Here is a 20,840-nt window from a genome sequence, read left to right on the forward strand (position 1 = left end):
CTGAGGATGTCTAGTGAGCACTATACTAGTTTAGCTAGTTTACAAGACGTGAGATAAGATAATATCCAAACCGCCCAAAGTAAAGTATGGTTCTTAATTATATATGCCTTTTTAATTTTCTTTTATATTTCAACACAAGGTCCCTCCCTATGACGTCATCTTATTAGGGACCTCAACTTTGTCACTTAGTATCGATCACTTCCATGTAGTCTTCTTATTCGGGGACCTCCTACGGCTTGTAGTGCTTCCTGCATAGACGCATAATAATAATAATACTGAATAATCTAAATCCCCAAACTATTTCGTGTAATAAAAATCGATTAGCTTTCCATTTGAAGCATACACTTCCATGGTGCGTCACATATCTTAATTACTGCATGTATGACATAACTTTCATGTATTATATATCAAACAAATCTATATTTATATTACGGAGTAAACTGAGCTCTTGGTTCTCCTCCTCGCTGTCTCTTGGTTGCTGGTCTGGTACTCATCTTCCATGGCCTTGTTATGCCTGAAGCCGTTCCTATAACCGTAGTACTCACCAATTCTTCCACCATTATATATAATTACAGACCCCGTTCTCTTCGATCGCCATTGTTTTTTTGCCTTCCATCTACTACTTGAACTACTATAAGGATACCTGTTTCTTTCATCTGCGTAAGCATTGTAGTAGGTAGAAGGTCTAACTGATGGCTCTTTGTGTCGGTGTCATCTGCCCATGCTTGTTAGGTAGGTCGGAGCCAAGAGCTAGGGGCTCCTTCTGCAGCCGTTCCGGCTGTTCCTCTTCATCATCTTCTTAGCTTCCTTAGTAGGATCGGAGCCATTTTGATATATTCTGTATAATGCATGTATTGAAATGGTTGGTTTATCAATTAATGGATTCTCTGTTGAGTAGAGGCAATGGAGGGCTGAAATGTGGTTTCATTAATGCATAGTTTAATGCAATAGAAATTGGAAAGCAGGCGTTTGTGAATGATCAGTTAAAGAGTACTGTTATAGAGTTTGATAAGTTATACTTTTGGTTTTTCCGTATGTTGCTTGATCTGAGCAAGTGGATGGTTGTTTAATTTCTCATGCATGTATGAATTTTGAAGTGTTATCTTTTACAAAAATTGAAAAATTTTAGTGGCCGGCCCCTTGTAAGCTACGAGTGAAACCGTTAAAATGCAACGTAACTGATCAAAGCATGGAGGGTTTAAGAAGCTATGGCCTGTGGCACCAAACACATGTCTTAGTCGACCATTGCACATGTTTCTGTTGCATGTGTATTATTGCTGAATGAATGAATGAATGAAGCCCAAGTTTTATTGCCTGTTTGCTTCTGCCGATGGTGACTAGCTACCTTATTGAACTACTTTATTCAGCATGTGCCAATGTGTCAATCGCCAAAGATAACACAACCTTCCAATCTTGCATGTCTTAGAACGCTTATGTTACTGCGCTGCGTCATTACTGATTGCATGTCGCCAAGAACAAACAGTAGTTACGTTCATTACTGATTGCATGTCGCAAAGAACAAACACTACTAGTTATGTTCATTACTGATTGCATGTCGCAAAGAACAAACAGTATTATGTTCATTACTGATTGCATGTCTTGAAGAGCAAAGAACACTTTATGCTACTGCGCTGCTTCATTAGTAATTCCCGTTGATGGTTTTAATTTGACTATTTGAGCCGGTTCACTTAGCTTATAACAACACTTCTTAGTTGAGTTTAGCCTTCGCTAATCGCCACCATGTCTCCGCTCTTCCTCCTCCTCGTTTCTAGCCTTTTCCGTTGCAGTCTCGGTCTCACCGACGACGGCCACCGCCTGCTGGAAGCCAAGAGCTATCTCTACGACCCTGACGACGCCCTCGCTGACTGGAGCCCCTCCGACACCACCCCCTGCAACTGGACCGGCGTCTCTTGCGAGGGACCGCCGCTGTTCCCGGAGGTCGCGGCTATCGACCTCTCCGACCTCGGTCTCTCCGGAACCTTCCCCTCGCCTCTGTGTCGCCTCCCACAGCTGTACTCCCTCTCCCTAGCTAGCAACTCCCTTAACTCCTCCCTCCTCCCCTCCGCCCTCCTCGGCTGCTCCTCCCTCACCCGCCTCGACCTCTCGCAGAACTACTTCTCCGGGTACATCCCTGCAGACCTCCCCTCCCTCCTCCCTCACCTCGAGCATCTAGACCTCTCCGTTAACAACTTATCCGGCCAGCTCCCGTACTCATTCTCCGAGTATTCTTCCCTTCGAAGCCTCACCGTCGTCGGCAACCTCCTCTCCGGGCCCGTCCCGGCCTTCCTCTCCAACCTTTCCTCCCTCCGCGAGCTCAATCTTTCTTACAACCCCTTCGACCCCTCTCCTCTGCCTCCCTCGCTGGCCAATCTCACCTCGCTCCGCGTCCTCTGGCTCGCTAGTTGCAACATCTTCGGCCGCATTCCACCGGAGCTCGGCCGCCTCTCCTACCTCACCGACCTCGACCTTTCCTACAACTCCCTCTCCGGGATGATTCCTGATTCCCTCGCCGACCTCTCCTCCATTGTCCAGATCGAGCTCTACTCAAATGAACTGACAGGATTCCTCCCCAGCCGCCTCTCCAACCTCACGGAGCTCCTGTTCTTTGACGCATCCACGAACCACCTCTCAGGGAAGATACCAGAAGACGTCTTCCTTGCTCCCAAGTTAAAAAGTTTCAACCTTTACGAGAATAATCTCACCGGAGATGTCCCCTTAACCCTCGGCGACTGTCGCAACCTCGCCGAGCTTCGGCTGTTCTCCAACCATCTCGTAGGACCTCTCCCAGATGAACTCGGCAAGAATTCTCCACTTTCCTTTGTTGATCTCTCCGACAATCTGCTCTCCGGCGAGATTCCCGCCAGAATTTGCGACGGCGGCGCCCTAGATCAACTCCTGCTGCTCAATAACTTCTTCACTGGTCCTCTGCCAGAGATACTCGGCCAGTGTTTAACGCTCACGCGAGTCCGGCTGTCGAAAAACCGTCTCTCTGGCGAGATCCCTCCTCCTTTTTGGGGTTTGCCACACGTCTGGCTTCTCGACCTCGCAGGAAACTCCTTTACTGGGGGCATTTCCCCGTCGATCTCCAACGCCGCCAACCTCTCTAAGCTGATGATTTCTGACAACCAATTCGACGGACGAATCCCCGACGAAATGGGAGCTCTCTCCAACCTCTACGAGTTTTCTGCGGCTAACAACCAGTTCACAGGGTCTCTCCCGGCGGGCCTTCTAAGCTTGACGGAGCTAGGCCAGCTTGATCTCCACAACAATACCCTCTCCGGCAATATCCCAACAGACGTTGGATCATGGAACCAGCTCATCGAGCTGAACCTTGCCGACAACGAGTTCACCGGCTCAATTCCGCCGGGGCTAGGCGACCTTCCTGTGCTCAACTACGTTGATCTGTCCGACAATAAACTCACAGGGGAGATCCCAAATGAGTTGCAGAACTTGAAGACTAACCGATTGAATCTTTCAAACAACCAGCTCTCCGGAACACTGCCTCCATTTTTCGCGACGCAGATGTATAAAGACAGCTTCTCGGGCAATCCGTTACTGTGTGTGTCCATGTCCGAACCTTGTCGCCAGAGAAGTGGTAGCTCACCTCACCATGGCTCCGGTCGGTGGCTTCAATCTATATATGTACTCTTCTCCATGTCCATTCTTGCCGCGGCCGGCTGGTGCTACTGGAAGTGGCAGAAAGTGAAGAAGAAGGTGAAGCTTGATACAAAGAAACCAAATTGGAAGCTAACGCCGTTCCACAAGCTCAGTTTCAGCGAGCAAGAGTTGCTCAATTGCCTCAATGAGGACAATGTGATCGGGACCGGGGCTTCCGGTAAGGTTTACAGAGCAATACTGAGCAACGGCCAGGCAGTGGCAGTGAAAAAGCTACAGGAATCATCTGAACAGAGCGGTGTCGATCACAACGGATTCGAAGAGGAGGTGGCAGCTTTGGGGAAGATTAGGAACAAGAACATCGTGAAGCTGTGGTGTTGTTGCATCCACAACGGCTCTAAGTTGCTGGTTTACGAGTACATGCCCAATGGAAGCTTAGGCGACTTGCTGCACAGTTCCAAGAGCGGGCTGTTGGACTGGCCGGCGAGGTACAAGATCGCCGTCGGCGCAGCTGAGGGGCTGTCGTACCTGCACCATGATTGCGTTCCGCCAATCATTCACAGGGATGTGACGCCCAACAACATACTTCTGGATGAAGAATTTGGGGCCAAAGTCGCATATTTTGGAGTCACAAAAGCGGCTAGCCAGAGTCCAATTCCCATGTCAATAATTGCAAGCTCATGTGGATACATTGCCCCAGGTTTGCTTTTCTAGTCTCTATGAGTCTCTTCTGCCATTGATAGATCTTCATCATACTGTATGCAATCCCCATGAAATGGGAAGAATTGCATTAGATGATTTTCATGCTAGCTTTAAGATTTTTACACGGTCTATTTTAAGATTCGCATATTATACATGAGCAAAACGACCTGTACGTGCGCGCGCGCACACACAGAGAGATATGTTTTGAAATATTAATTAATTAATATTCTTTTCATATGGCGCAGAGTACGGTTACACGTTGCATATGAACGAGAAAAGTGACATATATAGCTTCGGCGTTGTTATACTTGAGCTTGTCACGGGAAGACGATGTGTGGATCCGGAGCCAGGAGAAAAGGATTTGGTAAAGTGGACTTGTAACGTAACGAGCCAAAAGGGAGTGCATCATGTGTTTGATCCCAAGCTTAAGGTAGATTTGTGCTTCGAGGAAGAGATTTGCAAAGTGCTCAACATTGGACTCCTCTGCACCAGTTACCTCCCTATCAATCGCCCGCCGATGAGGAGGGTCGTAAACATGCTACTTGAGGCTGCCCCTGAACGCAGGCTGAAGCCAGCTAGCTAGCACATGATGCTAAACTATAGCAGCTAGGTTTTAGACTTGTTTGGCAGCCAGATAGATAGATATATCTATATCTATATATTTGATATATAAAGGAATTATATATATTCAAGAGTATTAAGAGCTAGCTAGCTTTAATTTGCTGATGCTTAAGTACTGCAAGTTAATTGCTACTTGATCTCGTGAAGCTAATAATGTAAAAGGCAGTAGTCAAACCTTTTGATCTACTTGTTTCCTAAACACTAATAATTAAGAATAGGATGGATCTTGAGCGCTTATAGCCTTATTTAATTTGTATTTACAGTTTATGTTTAAGTTACAGTAGATATATTCTTCTCACGTAATCCAACGTTCACGCTAGTACATATATATAGATCATATTCCCAAATAATCTTTTGATAAAAAATTACATGTAAAACAATCTTAACGATGCAAGAATTGGGGTCAACGCCAGCGACGACTATAAATTCGACGTACCGATCGACTGCGTCCTTCTCGTCCTCTTCGATCGACGGCGAGGACGGAGGAGAGATGAGACGATGGGAGAGGGAGAACTCGGTGGTGTTGCATGTGCCACATGGCGAGGCTGCGGCTGCGGCTGCTTGGTCTGGCGCGCGGTTAACCCGGCCAACGCTGCCCTGGTGGAAGGGGCGGTGGAACTAGTAGACATCGCTGGTGGGGATCTCGCACGTCCGTTGGTTCTTCCGGCTGTGTTCGTCGGAGGATCGAAGACTCCTGGGCGGGTTCGACCACCTCCTCGCTGTGGACGTCACCGGCGATCGAACTCATGGCAATATTGAAGGAAGCCGACGCTCTCTGTCTCTAATTAGCATGCTCATTACCCTGCCGCCTGCTGGTGATAGATATTTTGCTTAGGACTAACTGGCGATCGAGAAGGAAACCAAAATGTTAATAATAATTTATGTTGCGGAGATAGTTAGGTTCCACGTGGTACAATAGTTAGGTTCCAAGTAGTACAAAGAAGTCAAAACCCAAATTGAATTGTATTTAAAAATCATATAGAGCTAGAACTCTTGTGACAAATCAAGTTTCATTTCAATTAAATCGTTGACATGTACATCAAGTTAGCCACTAGGGGATATCTCAATCCAAAAACTTTTGAGTCGCATTCAAACTGAGTCAGACTCACGTCTAACTCAGATTTGATGCAGTGGCGATCATCACACTTGGCACCAGACTCCCTCGGACTCCTACCACTCAGCGTCCGACTCACAACTTCGGAATCCCTATTATTTGGCACCAGACTTCTAACTCATATATCCCTATTATTCGATGTCTGACTCCGAACTCTGACATGTTCGAATGCCTCAAGCCTCCAACGGAGATATCAACAAGTACAAGTGGGGATGATATGATTAACCGAGAACACTGAGAACATAGAGCGACATGGGCAACAAAATGTGGAGCGATGTGGTGCCTCTTCTACCAAAACGTAGCTCCTCTATAATCGGAACATGGAAAGTGGGAGGTCATGGGCTCCGTTTCTACCGCTAAGTAAATAATATAAAAGGAAGCTCGTTCCGAGGGCGTAGGTACGCACACACATGATCCATCCACTTTTTTATTTTTCACATCTTTTCTTCTCCTTCATTCTCCAATCACAAGTCTAACTTGAGTATCAGAGTGGCTACATCTAAATTTGCCTTAGCCTTCATTTCTCTTTGATTGTCGTAGAGATTCTCCCAAGCCTATAAATTTCTAACCCGATGGACCTGCCTCGAAAACATTCCGACCTAACGCCATCTCCATCCGTGGTGGTTCTTTATTCCTTGATCTCGTACTGGATCAATGACAATACGATTAATTAATAAAATAAAGATGTTTGATGGTATTTGAGTTATTTCCCAAATGGTCGATCTAGTCTCTCAGCCGGCTCGATTCAATTCTTGGACAACAATGTTCCCAAGCATCATGCTCTTTTTCTAGGTTGTCAGTTTCCCCGAGTACTCGATTTCCCGTGCAAGATGTTTATCTTCTTCATATGTTAATTTCTCCAAGTACTCATTTTGCTGAGCATGGTGTTTTCTTCCTCGAGCACTCCAGTTGATCAGGCTTGATTCCCAAACACTTTACATCCCCGAACACCTCTGTCGATCAGATTCAACCCCTGAATGCTTTGTGTCCCCAAAGATCCTTGTTGAGACTATTCCCAAGCACCAAGTAACAATCCTGACCACCAAGGATGGATATCCTTGAACACTAAGAATTGACATTCCCGAGCATCAATGTAAGTTGGTATTCGTTTTCGACTCTCAACAACCTATATGGAAATTACATTTTAACGACAGTTGGATACATGGCATAGCATAAGTGGAGAGGCATCTAACAACAGCTGCTGGATTTGGTCCCTTAATCACCCGTCGATGAATATGTGGTGTTATGCGGTTAGAGAGACCTCTAACAATTGTCGAATTTAATTCCCTTACTGGCCTTCACAGAGATAGCTGGGGAATTAATGTGCAGTAGCCTATGTGGAGATGTTTTTCCATCCATTATATAAGCATAGTAAAGGATAAGAAAGAAGTATGATTTTTTGTTCGCGAACAGAGATAGATGTTTTTCTACTAAGCTTTTGTTCGTCGTCTTCTTCTTCTCCGTTTTCGTTGACGGTCTCGCATCTATGCGAGATCTCTATTTTCTCGCAAGTTGACACTGATTTGAATGTCGAAACGATCAGATCGATAAAGTCGACCAACTCTAATATTCTCTACATTCACATACTATATTTTAAGATCTACAGGGAAGAGATTGTAATTTTTAGGACACCGTCAATGACATTGAAAAAAATATTCATGTGTTTGATAATTCGGTGGCGTACGTCGTGGGGCACGAGAAGCATTGCTGCAGGTCACTGTGTGCCCGTGAATGGTAAAGGTCAGCTGATGCCTGGTTTGGTGTTGAGGCATGTCATGCCAGCTCCAAGCACGGTCCCACGTGTACCAGTCTGGAGGAGGGCCGGCGATTGTATTGTTTGTCCGATCCATTTGACACATCTGCTCTGGGACTTAATGGTTAACCGACAAGATAATGGAAAGAATCTGTTAGGTTAATTTCCACGTCAAATTGAAGGCTAACATGGTCCCTGCCCTGCCCGGAAGTGGTACGCCGAAACGACGAAGACTGATATGCAGCAGGTGGTTAAGGGGAATAGTAGATTCTGAGGTTTGGAAGATTCGAGACTAGCTAACTCCAACAAGTCTCCATTGCTATATGTTACAACAAGAGGTACAGTGTCAGTTGGTGGGTGCAGTCTGATTGTACAGTAGCATTGAGTCGAAGCTTCCACCTAGGCACTAGCCTAGAGTTGTCAAACTGAGATTTGATACATTCTGATCTAAACTGTACTTGTCACGTTTTGAGGTGCCGTTCTGGATCTGACATGATGTCCGATCGAGTTGAGTTGCATGTACCAAAACAAGTTGGCTTGTTCACAATCCTTGCTCGCAACTGGTCCATCACTCCTCAGCAATCATCAACACCAAGAACTAGGAGGAACTCCACAGCAAATGTCTGCAACTGGTTTGTTGCAGAAAGCTGCAAAATTAATTGATACGACTGCCTCCATTAGACCAACTTTACTTGGTGGCTTTGAGATGAAATGGCTAAACAGGAACGACCAATTTGTGGACAAATATGAGGGTGGTCACTGGTCTGGTAGATATGAATCCATCGAGCTTACAATCCAACCTCTCATTGTTTCCCTGCATGATTGGAAGAGAACGGTCACAGAACGAAAACACATTCGACATAAGAGATGTTTATTCGTTCTCATTTTAAGAAGCCATTAACCAAATCCTGGGTAGACAATAGTAACCCCTATTGTCATAGTCAAGTGTTTTTGCCATTTGCAATCCCAATGTTGATGCAGATCAAGAAAGAAACCCTAACCGTAAAAAGGCCTCGCCTGATAGAATCCCACATTCCATTCCATTCTATTGCGTGACAATCAACCTGGAAGGAATAGTAGGTGAAATACACCTTCTGAAATTGCTTTTTCACAGTAGATCATTGGAACCTTGAGCATAATGCCACCACCGGCTACAGAATAGAGTAACATCATCGAGTTTAATCTAGATTCCCCCATTCCATTGGGAAGCCTAGTTACCAAGCTCTTTTTAATTAGACATCTGTACAAACTTGAAAAGATTCACAGCCATATTACCTTCCAATTCGTATTGAGTCAGGATGAAATTTTAGCAATTTTCCATTCTATATGACTAATGGCTAAGATCAAGAGTACGAGCGGGATAACGGGATTACCAAAAAAAAAAAAAGTCACTCGCAATCACAGCAACCACAAAGAGCAATCAATAAAAGAAGCAAATAAATATCTTTTTCATTAAATAAAATAACCCTGTCGGGTTATACAGAGACAAAACGAATCTCTAGTCCATGGACTAGTAATAAACAATTTTAATAGAGTTGCTTATTCATACAGATCGTTATTCATATTACAAATCTATCAAAATTTCTTGGTATCACTAAATTTAAATCATAATTAATTCTTTTTAACTATACCTTGTTGCCGATCAATTTTAGCATTAGCAATCCATACGAGCACTGTGAATGCCTATGCTTAATCCTTCTTGCCTTTCATCATCTTCCTTTTATTGGCATCAAGATATCGTTTTCTCAGCCTCACAGATTTTGGTGTTACCTGACGGACTCAAACATCAGTACGGCAAATATATCTATCAACATAAGACTGAAAAGTGTTAATTTAAAGATGTACCTCGATGAGCTCATCCGAAGCAACATAACCGATGGCCTCTTCTAGGGTTATCTGCACATTGTATTACCAAAATATTGAGGGACATTCCAGAAAAAATATTTCAGGTTTTGCTGAAAGCAAATTCTCAGATAATTTGGGCATTCTTTAGCCGATCTAGCTATTTACCATTGCACCTGGACCCCAACTCATCACTTAGTTTGTATATTGTTAAAAAACAAACATGATCTAGTGTTTCAAGAAGGGAAAAGACAAGAACATAAAAGAAAATGGGTGGTGTTAAGTTCTAAGCAAAACTGAGAATAAGGATAGAACAGCTCATGATGAATTATCACTAGTATGTAAATACAAAATCAAAGAATGAGGAATCCTAATTATACGGATTAAGAATTTTTTTCTGCCTAGAGCCAATATGGAAGAAATAAATTAGTACCAACACATACACACAATAAAACTGCAAAATGGAGGGATGAATTCCTGAAAGGAAAGTCAAATAGAAATGAGAGCATACCAAACGAGGTGGTGAAAGCTTGACATTCTCATCCTTTCCAGGTGCACGGATGTTTGTCAACTCTTTTGTCCTCACGGGGTTTACCTAGTCATGGTTATTGTTGCACAGTAATCACAGATGCAATTAAAATAGCAATAAGCTATCACAATTATTTGAGCATATTCCACTTACATCAAGGTCAGTATCACGTGAATGTTCACCAACGATCATACCCTCATATGTCTTCACTCACCAAATAAAAGGTAAGAAGTAAGTTAGTGTAATTTCCAATGGAAACAATGCATTGTGAAGGTCATATCAAAGAATAACCTCCATTCCAGGTGAGACAAAGAGTGTTCCACGAGCTTCTAAACTCATGAGCGCATGTGCAGTAATCATTCCTTTACCACAAGATACCTGTTAAAGAGACAAACAGAGAACTACAACATTAGTAGGGACTGTAAGAACTAGTAATAGTTCTATACTTTCCCTTTTCCTGGTTCCATGTTTTCACAAATTTAACATATGACAAATTTGATGAAGTATTTGTATCCATTTTCTACTTCCCAGATTCCTTAAATAAGGAAAATTGTAGTATAGATGAGTTTCATGTTTTGATGTCTTACTTAATATACTTGATCAATAAGAACAAGGGCTCAATATACAAAAATCAAGTGGAAGAATAACAAAGATACACAATCTAGAAATGGTAAATGCTGTGTATATAAACATGATATATAAATATTAATCAAACTCCACCTGTGCACAATTGAACTGATTTCATACTGAGATATGCAAAAATCAATTATAAACTAAGACAGTTTCTAAATAGAATCAAAATACCAAATCTCACAAACATATCGGACAAAATGCAAGGCCTTGCAATCCACGAGAACAAAGAATATTGGCTGCTAAAGGAAAACTTACTAGTACTCCTTTCCTGACATTACCAAGCTGACCACGATGCTTGGAATAGGCTGCATAAGCAAGTAGGAGAGATTGGAACCATAAGCATATGGTAAATTTTGCCACCATGTACCATAGACATTTAACAGGTAATGTAAGTCCAAGGTATAAGCTGTAATAACCAGTCTAGCAACCAATATATATAAAACCTTACTCTTAAAATAAAAAAGGATTATGATTGTAAGTACATCTAAGTGATATACTTAATTTGGATAAGGTCGGATGACACTGTATACTGAAAATGCTTATCATTTTAATCACTTTAAACAATGACTTAATAGATGTCAGTAGTAGCAGGAAAGGTGATGTTTAAATACTAACAGTTGAATATGTATTCTGCTTAGCAATCTGCTAGACCAACATATAACTCATGGCCTTTGAATTTCTCTTGATTCAAACACAGACACTGATAGAACTAGAATAGATATTTATTGTTTCTTACCCATAAGGGCTAATATCTTGATTTTCTACTGGTCCCTAATCGTGAACTTCCTTTGGCATAGACAAAAATTCCATTATGGTTCTTAGCTAATTCATGGAAAGGCTTAAAACTCCATAAGCCAAGGTGTACAGAACACCTTATACACCAATTATTTGATTACTTTTCTGTTTATCTATTGATGCAGGTAATTAACCTTAGGATCTCATTCCCCAGTAACAAACAGAATATAATTCAGCCTCAAAAAACCATTGATCCATATGCCTATAATATGAGAATAATGCCTTCCTCCTGTTAAGATTAATGAACCACAATACGGCTTAAGTTCTGCACCTTTGTGACAAAGTTCAATTCAACTACATTTGCTTAGGGACCAAAGTTTGCTGAAATTCCAAAAGCATGTCTTAAATATACACCAATGAACCAGATTAAATTCTCAATGAGATCCATGATTCATGAAGCTGATTATCATCCATAAGAACACAGAAAGATACACAGAACATAATTTCAAGAGGATAAAAAGAATTGGAACAGGTAATATTATTCTTAGACTGTGTGATACACACACACACACACACATGTGCACGTGTAATTTTTGGAATGTAACAAACTGGCTCTCTCTTTTCCACCACAGTTGCTCTATATCTATAAGGTGATTAAACATGAATCTTGCAACTCAAAAAAGATATTTATATGACAAACTGGCAAGAAAAAAATGAAAAATTTGGACCTACATATCAAAAAAATAGGTCCAAATTGTATGGACAACTACTTCAAAGATCCAGAGGCTGATCCAGTTTAATGTCAAAAATTGTATCATAACCTTTAAAGGTCACAACAATCAATCAATTGTGTATGGACATACTTAAGAATGCGCGATGCATGAAGCCAGTGCCACGGGTGTCGGTGCTAAATACACTTCTATACCCAACTAGGCCCCTGCATTGAAGAAACTTACATGAATGACACATTTAATTTGGAAAGAACTTGAATGTAAAACAGAAAGATTGATATACGATTTCAATTTGGCAAACCAACAAAAAATGATTTATAGTAAACTCCAGGAACTAACCTAGATGGACATGTCAAAGACATTCTAGTCCTTCCACTAGTCCCTTGAACAGGACCCATGTCCGTCACCTCAGCTCGCCTATGAGAAAGGGCTTCCATGACAAGTCCAACATGCTCATCATTAACCTGTAAGGGCAAAGATATTCATTGTTCTTTTGATAGAAAATGATTTCCAGTAGGCAAAGTTGCCCATGTGAATACCTCAATAGTTACTTCTTCTATAGGTTCTAGCTTCTGGCCTTTTTCAGTTTTATACCTGTAAGAGTTTCATAATCTGATGAAATATTGAGAAAAAACTACAAAAATACTGAAACTATGAAGTTAAAATTTGCCAAGTAATTAACAAATTAAAAGAAACTTCAGCAGGTCAATCTATGACTGAATAATGTGCAAAATTTATTCGAAAATTTTCAAATAGTTCAGATGCCAAAGCAGATTAAGCATGCACAAGAGAACAAGTAGTTTCACACAATTAATATTAACACTTTCCCAAAGGAAAATGGTCAGTGGTAGAACATCCTCCAATACTTCTCAGTACAGATATAAAATGAAGGCAAGTGACTTTAACCCTACTTGGAGAACATGCAATGCAATCAGTAAAGTCAAATCCATTAATTTTTGGCATACTCTAATTATGATTTCAGAGTAGGTCAACTGCAATGTTTCAATAATAATTAAACAGTTCAAAGACATGAAAAAAGTTATCTAACTATGATTGCATACAATATACACCCACATTTTTTCCAACTCATTATTACTTTTAATTTATGACACTACTATTTGAAATACACAAACACTGGCAGCTACTTTACAGAATTAGGCATATGTATGTAATTAGAGAAAGAGAATGGTAAGATGGATGCATAGAGTACTAGAAAGAATAAAAAATAACAACACCAATAGTAAAGAGCTTTGGTTTAGCTTCAATGGTTGATAAACTTAGAGAAACATGTTCAAAGAAGACCAATCAATCATATGATCAGAAGAATTGAATTTGTTAGAGAAGAAGATGTAGCAGAGATGGGGAGACCCAGACAATAATAGTAACCACGTAAGAAAAATGTTTAATTTAATCTGAATGACATTATTGTGTAGCCTTGCATAGAGCCCAATGGAGGGGAAAAAAATCAAGTTTATACCATGTGAAAAATAAGATACCTAGTGGAAAATAAGATGCATCAAACTGCAACAACAGGGAATCCCTAACATTAACAAATGGGATACCATCAACCAAAAGATTTTAAAAAATTCAAATGCAAGAACTCACATCACTCTTGGAGGTGAAACAGAGAGTTCAAATCCTTCACGCCTCATATTTTCAATTAAAATACCTGAAAATATCAAAAAACTAAAAATGATTAGACAAACTAGAAACAAGATGCAAAAGAAAATCAAATGGCACTGAGATTGCTATGACAGCATATACAACCTAACTGGAGTTCACCCCTTCCCTGGACTTCAAATGATTCTGATAGTTGTCCAGGAAGAACATTTATTGCAAGATTTGTTTCAGCTTCTGACAAAAGTCGATCACCAATTTTACCTCCAGTCAACTGCAGTTTTCTTATAACTCATTAGGCAAGGAGATAAGGACATCTGGAAAGCTAAATCAATGGTTGCTGAGGAAATGCAATCAGGGGATGACAGGCACTAAGTTTTTAAAAAATGTATAGGCATACAGATAGCACGCAACCCAACTACATAATTGCAGTATGCAGATGCATATGCAGCCTATATTTTACAAACCAACATTAGTTATATTGACACAGCACCTATATTGTGTGCAATAATACAATTTTATGTCCACTAACTAAAATATCCAATTGATCAATTTAAATAATCTATCTATGTAACATCACATTACGCAATCTGCAAGTCCATAAAAAATATTTTGTACATGAATCTCAGCAAATTTGCATAACATATAAAAATGCATGTTACTAATAGAAAAAACCAACACAAAATCCAACATACATAGTGGCCAAACAAAACATCAAACATGCATTTTATTCATCCATTTTGGGGAAAAAAATTGATCAAATCAAAATTTAATTTCATAGATGACTGGGAATTCAATACGCTTGGGATTGGTTACCATGCATAATCAGCTTGTGGTTATAACTCGTGTGCATGTTATGCAGTTCCCCACTGCATAAGCTTATGTGGCCATGTATGCAGCTTATGCTAGACTTTAGCAATGAGAACCACCATGATGTGTTATCATGTAGTAACACAGCCTTCGTAGTTATTCAGAAAAGACTAGAGGCATGAATTGTACAGATGTTGGCTAGGACCAGCAGTCCATTAATAGAAAAGGAATAATTTGAGAAAGAGGATTCATAATAGATATGTCTCTCCAAATCTCAATCATGATAAATAGCAAAGGACTCTAAAAGGGCAAAATGGAAATAATGCACTGTATGCTTTTTAAATAACAAATGGTTTGGTGCTTCATACATGTGTCCATGCTTTTCAAATAACAAATGGTTTTATGCTACATACATGTGTCCCATCACGACCAGCCAATGGGGAATCATTCACGCCAAAAGTCATAGATATTGTTGGAGGGTCCAATTGAACGGTCGGTAGTGCAGTAGTTACCTGCAGCACAATCAGATCTCAGCAGACAGGTTCAAAAAAGTAAGTTAATATCTCATCAGTTAGCAAACATCTAAATATTCAAACAATCAAACACATAATTTCATGAAACAGATAGGAGACTTGCAGGCCAACATCCCTGTTTTTTGAGGAACAACATGCATCATATACCACAAAATAATCAATTTAGAGATCAGAAACATGTGTCCAATGATCTAAATCAGAAACACGACATTTTTTTAGCAAGTCACTTTAGTTATTTCATTTAGTACTACTCATGCAGTTGAGTCACACTCTATTTTGATCTGTCATATGTGAAGCAACAGAAAAGGATTCTAAAATAGGATTTATGTGGCAAAAATAATTGGAACATAGTACCATAATACCAATAAACATGTGGAGTACAAAAGACGGGCATCATTTTCGTTTGGAATGATATTCTTAACATAACAGATACCAAAACACATAAAACCTCAATATTTGCTACAGTGTGACCGATTGAAGGACTTGTTAATCCTGCCACAGAGATAATATCACCAGCTCCAGCACTGTCAATCATGATGATACTTGTTCCTTTCTTTTTCATAAGTTTGGTTACCTACATGTTAAGTCAAAGGAAAAAAATGGTTCAGACTGGTCAAACATTGCACTGAAAACTAGACTGATTTAAGGAACTAAAGCAAAATATCTTTACTAATACCTTTCCTTCCTCAATCTTCTCAACTCCACCATCTGTACATCTAAGGCCTTGTATCTTGTCTCCTACATGGATAGCTCCTGATGATATACGTCCAGTCAATATTCGCCCAAGATAAAAATCACGCTCCATCATGGAGACCTGCAAGATACAGTTAATATTTCAGAGAAATGAAAAAAAAAACCTCTCAAGATGCCTTCAGTAAGAGAGTAAATCTTTTTTGTATAATTAAAGAAAATAAATGTAATAATAATTTGTTCCATTTAGGCAACCAATCCTACAATAGCAGGGCTTGAATCCTGATTCTAGTTACTGAACAGAAATATATATAGTCTTTCAATTTTCTAATTTCAAGCTGCTGTGTGAATGATAGAGCTATATTGCTTGAAGTTGGACTTTGATAGGAGTTACTACCAACTATTTGCATTACAACAGAATAAGAATATAATGTTCACTGGACTGAATAAAGGAAAACACAAAATCTGTGTTAGAAGTATTAGATTAATAGGGTTGGTGGTATAGAGAGCATTCCCACATTGATATTTTAGGTTTGGATTTCTACACTGCCTAATTTAAGTTTTTGTGAGAGCTTTGCTAGTTTTTGTAATAAGTTTGGCATAGGTAACACCTATGCACCAGCTTTTTGAGGGGGTGTTAGAGGTATTAGATTTACGGGGTTCAATGATATACCGGGGTTAGTCCCACATTACATTCTAGGTTTATATTTTCTACATCGTGCTATATATATATATATATATATATATATATATATATATATACATGTAATTAGTATATTTCATTTACACTAAGCTCCTCTTCAAAATCAAACTAATAGTAGATTAGTAGATAACACAAATGGTAAGCATTTGAAATTTAACATACAACATCTAAGATGATTGAACTAACCAGCATTTGAAAAGGAGCTTCAAGATTTGCTGAAGGTGGAGGAACATGACTTGTGATGGCATCAAGCAAAGGTGACATATTCCGTGCATCGGCTGCAGGATCTTTTGTGAATGTTGACGAAGCCCAACCTTCTTTTGCAGATGCATAAAGAACAGGAAAATCCAGTTGTTCCTCTGTAAACCCAAAATCAAAGGACCTTAACCACAACGAAAAAGATATCAGCACATATAATGTCTGACATATTTCTCCTTGGATATAAACACACCTGTAGCACCGAGATTTGCAAAAAGATCAAATACCAAACTCTCAACCTCATTACAAGTCTCCTCCGATACTACAAAAGAACAATATCAAATTTATGTTTGTGGAAGTCCAATAAAATCACAGTGGACTATGTAAAGAACAGGAGTGACCAAATAAACTTATTAACCAGAAATGAAGAATAACTAACAAATAGATAAAGCCATGAGATAAACTAAGCAAAGTAATCTGTGTGCTAACAAAGCAGGAAAGCATACAGACACAGCAACAATAAAATATTTAAAGAGGATATTTGTATACAGCTAACATGGCTGGAAATAAAACTACCTACCTTACAACTCATATGACAAAATAAAAATGCATTCACTCCCCAACAAAGCAAAAGAGATTATTTTCACATCACTGATTAACAACTCTTAGGGAATTCTTTCTTAAAACGTTTCTGATTCTTCAGTCATAACCTAATACATTCTCTCATGGAGAAACCTTTTATATATTGATCATGGATCAGTTGATTCAATCAGTTATATCAAGAATCTGTGTCAGACCAAAGCTATGCCAACAAATGCTAAAATGGAGAAACAGAGAACCAATCAAACACGAGGAAAGGGGTCAACAATCAATATCAATGCACACAGGACAGGTAGAGTAACAGATAGTTGCAGAAACACAGCAATACTGGACAAATTGAGGAAAAGAATTCAAACGACCATGTGTATTCTCACCCACGTATTCTCCCAAGTGTGCTCAGAACTGGATCGCAAACTGAGACACACCTATGGAAAAGCAATCAATTGGCCATGCCATACACCGGAAGATGATACACAAAAAGTTCAAGGACAATGATCACATAAGACAACATCATCCATGCAGAACTATTTTACCATTTCCACTGTAAATATGCAATTGTATCTTTATTATTCATAGTAATGTTTGTCATAGGATATCCCAAGTCAAACCACTCAATTGTAAGCCTAGAAAAATGGTTTAGCAAGGTCAGATCAGCATATAAAATTTTTATAACTTGACATTAGTTGGAGCAATGTAGATCATCTTTTACCATTTTTTCCAAATTACTGTCAGTAAATCCAATGGCAACCCACTAGCTTCAATTCCTAGAGAGTTCCAATTTCATCAACTAATGATTTACGCTTTAACTAAAGAAATGTAACATATCAAGAAAATCCTACCCAAAAAAGCAAGTTTAACACTCCAGTCCCCAAACCCAAATGCCAACAAGTATAACCGCTTGTCGTTCTTGATTCTTAAAACACATGCAAATTGCTTTTTTAAAAAAATTGTTGATCGACTTAATTCAATCCTTTCTCTTGAAATGATAATTAGGAAGTATAAACAAAATTGAGAAGTAAACAATCTAGCTTCATTTATGGGATTGTAAGAATGCAGTATAGATGTATATAAAGAAAGAAACTCTTAGCAAGCTCAGCATGCAAAAATATCATGCAGTTGTTCTCAAAATGATACAGAAGCATAGTGCACCTACCTTTTTCTTTTAGGTCCAGCATGAAAATAGATAAGTTTTATGGCCAATTTATGTAGAAAATCCTACTATATGCAGGAGCATCCCTATCTTTGAAAATAACCCAAGTGTGCTCCTAGTGTTTAGGCGAGTCACATTTAGCAATATAAAATAAAGGAAACTAATTTCTTGCTCTCTTCAACATTTACCATGTGTACTACTTAAAATTTGACAAAGAATTGCAAGAGACCTTACTTATTTCGCATCCAACAGCTCCCTGAATTAGTTCTTAAATGCTAAAAAACAACGAGCTAATTAATAAATCTTGACTTCTTGGAATCCTTTACTCATGAGTGTATTCAAGAGTAGAAAGTGTTTTTGATAGAGCCAAGTGCAATGCTAATTTGCAGTTTATAATCAGAGCAAGCAAAGTGCAATGCTTGGTTGCGGACCCAACAAGACTATTTTCATCTACTTTGATCTCAAATAATCCCTGGGTATGCTGCGTAAGTGGCAACAATATCAAAATACAAACAACACACATTTGACCGTAAACCTTTTTTTTTATATAATGTAAAATAGACTTCTTGCCTTCTTCTTCTTTTTTTTTTTTTTTTGGTAATGCCATAATTTCTTGCCAGCAATCACAGCTATAATAAGTCTTGATATACACAGTATGAACTCAAGAGTAAACTAAATTCAGAGAAGAGGCTAAATGGGGAACAAGGCGCCAGGCATGTCTGCATAATTTCCAAAAAAGAGCATTCTAACGTTGATCCTGAAAAATAGTATTTTCTGTGGGAATTGCAAGGATTTAGTTTTTTTTTAAAAAAATGGTGATGCTTAGTATCAAAGATTGAATCTAAGGGCTCGGAAAAGCAATAGCAGTTGGCCACTGCTAAAAATATTTGGCTGCAGCAGTGAATAAGGAATTGCTATGCATACCTGAAGGCCTGTCAACTTTGTTTAGTAGTAGTATTGGACGCAAACCATGCTTCAATGCCTTTGCAAGAACAAATTTTGTCTGTGCTAAAGGGCCTTCCCCAGCATCAACAACTAAGACAGCTCCTTCAACCATGCCAACAACTCTTTCAACCTATAGAAGAAAGGCCAGTTAAATGTACAACTATTCGAAGAAGAATAGTAACGACCATCTGAAAAAACAATATTGACTGACCTCGCCACCAAAATCAGCATGCCCAGGTGTATCAACCATGTTGAGCTCATTATCCTTCCAAGAAATAGAAGTAACCTAAAAGCACAGAGATGTCAAATGTCAAGGCTAAGAAATAATCAAGTTGGTTAATGTATTTACTTCGGGACTAGGTTGAACAAATACCCTAACAGCAGAATTCGAACCTTCCATCCCAGAGGAAAGGAGAAATTTGAGGCGGGTGTTACCTTGGAGGCAATAGTGATGCCGCGTTCTCGCTCAAGGGTGATGGAATCAAGAGCGCGCTCATGAGGGATGTCGGCACCGCACTGACGCAAGAGCCGGTCCATGAGGGTCGTCTTCCCGTGGTCAACGTGGGCGATGACGGCGACGTTACGGATCCTGCTAGGGTCCATCGAGCTCCCGAGTGCGAAAGCTGACGCCGGGGAGGAGGCAGCTGCGGAGGAGAAGCAAAGATGGGGCGAAGAAATAAAGGAGGAGGAAGCGACTCTGGAATAGAAGCGTAAAGGGGAAGCTGGGGCGGATAATAAGGGCTTGAGTTGCTGACGGCCCTCCGAGCGGAGGGCTCGGATAAGTAGAGCGGCGGCCATTCTTCCTATTTCTTTATAGCTTCGCCGACTAGCGGACCTACCGCCTGAGTTTGTTACGCGCCGGCGTTGTTCTCCTCCGAGTGGCTTGGGTGGTGACCGGCTTCGAAGGAAGGAAGGGTTTTGTATATTGATTATATATTTGTATCAGACATCCATCTTAATGGGCCCCTTCTTCGGCCTAGCGAATGGTCCAAGGCTCCAAGCCCAGCACTGATTTCAGCTTCGGCTAGCTCGGTCAATTTTTTAAAATACCTGGTCAAAACGGAATAAAGCATCTGGAAAATTATTTTAAAAATAAGTATATTTGTATTCCTTTTTATATATTTCTAACAATAATAAATCATATATATACATATATAAAAGAAGATATGAAATAAATACTTTGCAATGCTATATAAAATAAAATCATAGCTAGTTAAGTATTTAAACAAATTTATTTAGTTTAGATAATTTTGTTGTCAAAAAGCTAAAAATTTGATTTGATGCATAATCAATCAAAGTAATGTATAATTAAAATTTCA

The 20,840-nt window shown here is 39.7% G+C and overlaps 2 protein-coding genes across 2 annotated transcripts; one reads left to right on the top strand and one right to left on the bottom strand.

Annotated features, from left to right (window-relative positions):
- The first annotated feature begins 692 nt into the window (after nt 1-692).
- On the top strand, nt 693-5,148 carry LOC141811520 (uncharacterized). Its single transcript, XM_074699544.1, has 4 exons — nt 693-732; nt 952-1,061; nt 1,723-4,315; nt 4,563-5,148. Exons 1-4 carry the CDS (start codon nt 693-695, stop codon nt 4,898-4,900), a joined length of 3,081 nt encoding a protein of 1,026 aa, XP_074555645.1. The 3' UTR covers nt 4,901-5,148.
- A 4,081-nt stretch (nt 5,149-9,229) lies between these two features.
- LOC141811939 (uncharacterized) lies at nt 9,230-20,410 on the bottom strand. The gene is made up of 19 exons (XM_074700023.1): nt 19,957-20,410; nt 19,733-19,807; nt 19,501-19,651; nt 17,080-17,148; nt 16,815-16,987; nt 15,912-16,049; nt 15,684-15,809; nt 15,116-15,214; nt 14,043-14,166; nt 13,881-13,944; nt 12,815-12,869; nt 12,615-12,739; nt 12,408-12,481; nt 11,065-11,114; nt 10,468-10,554; nt 10,330-10,380; nt 10,159-10,242; nt 9,651-9,701; nt 9,230-9,575 (listed from the first exon to the last, which is right to left on the bottom strand). Exons 1-19 carry the CDS (start codon nt 20,317-20,319, stop codon nt 9,495-9,497), a joined length of 2,040 nt encoding a protein of 679 aa, XP_074556124.1. The 5' UTR covers nt 20,320-20,410; the 3' UTR covers nt 9,230-9,494.
- Nucleotides 20,411-20,840: the final 430 nt, after the last annotated feature.

The sequence above is a fragment of the Curcuma longa genome, chromosome 17 (assembly GCF_044706935.1).
Source record: "Curcuma longa cultivar G26 ecotype Majalengka, Jawa Barat chromosome 17, ITB_CL_G26_1.1, whole genome shotgun sequence".
In the NCBI taxonomy this organism is placed as follows: domain Eukaryota; kingdom Viridiplantae; phylum Streptophyta; class Magnoliopsida; order Zingiberales; family Zingiberaceae; genus Curcuma; species Curcuma longa.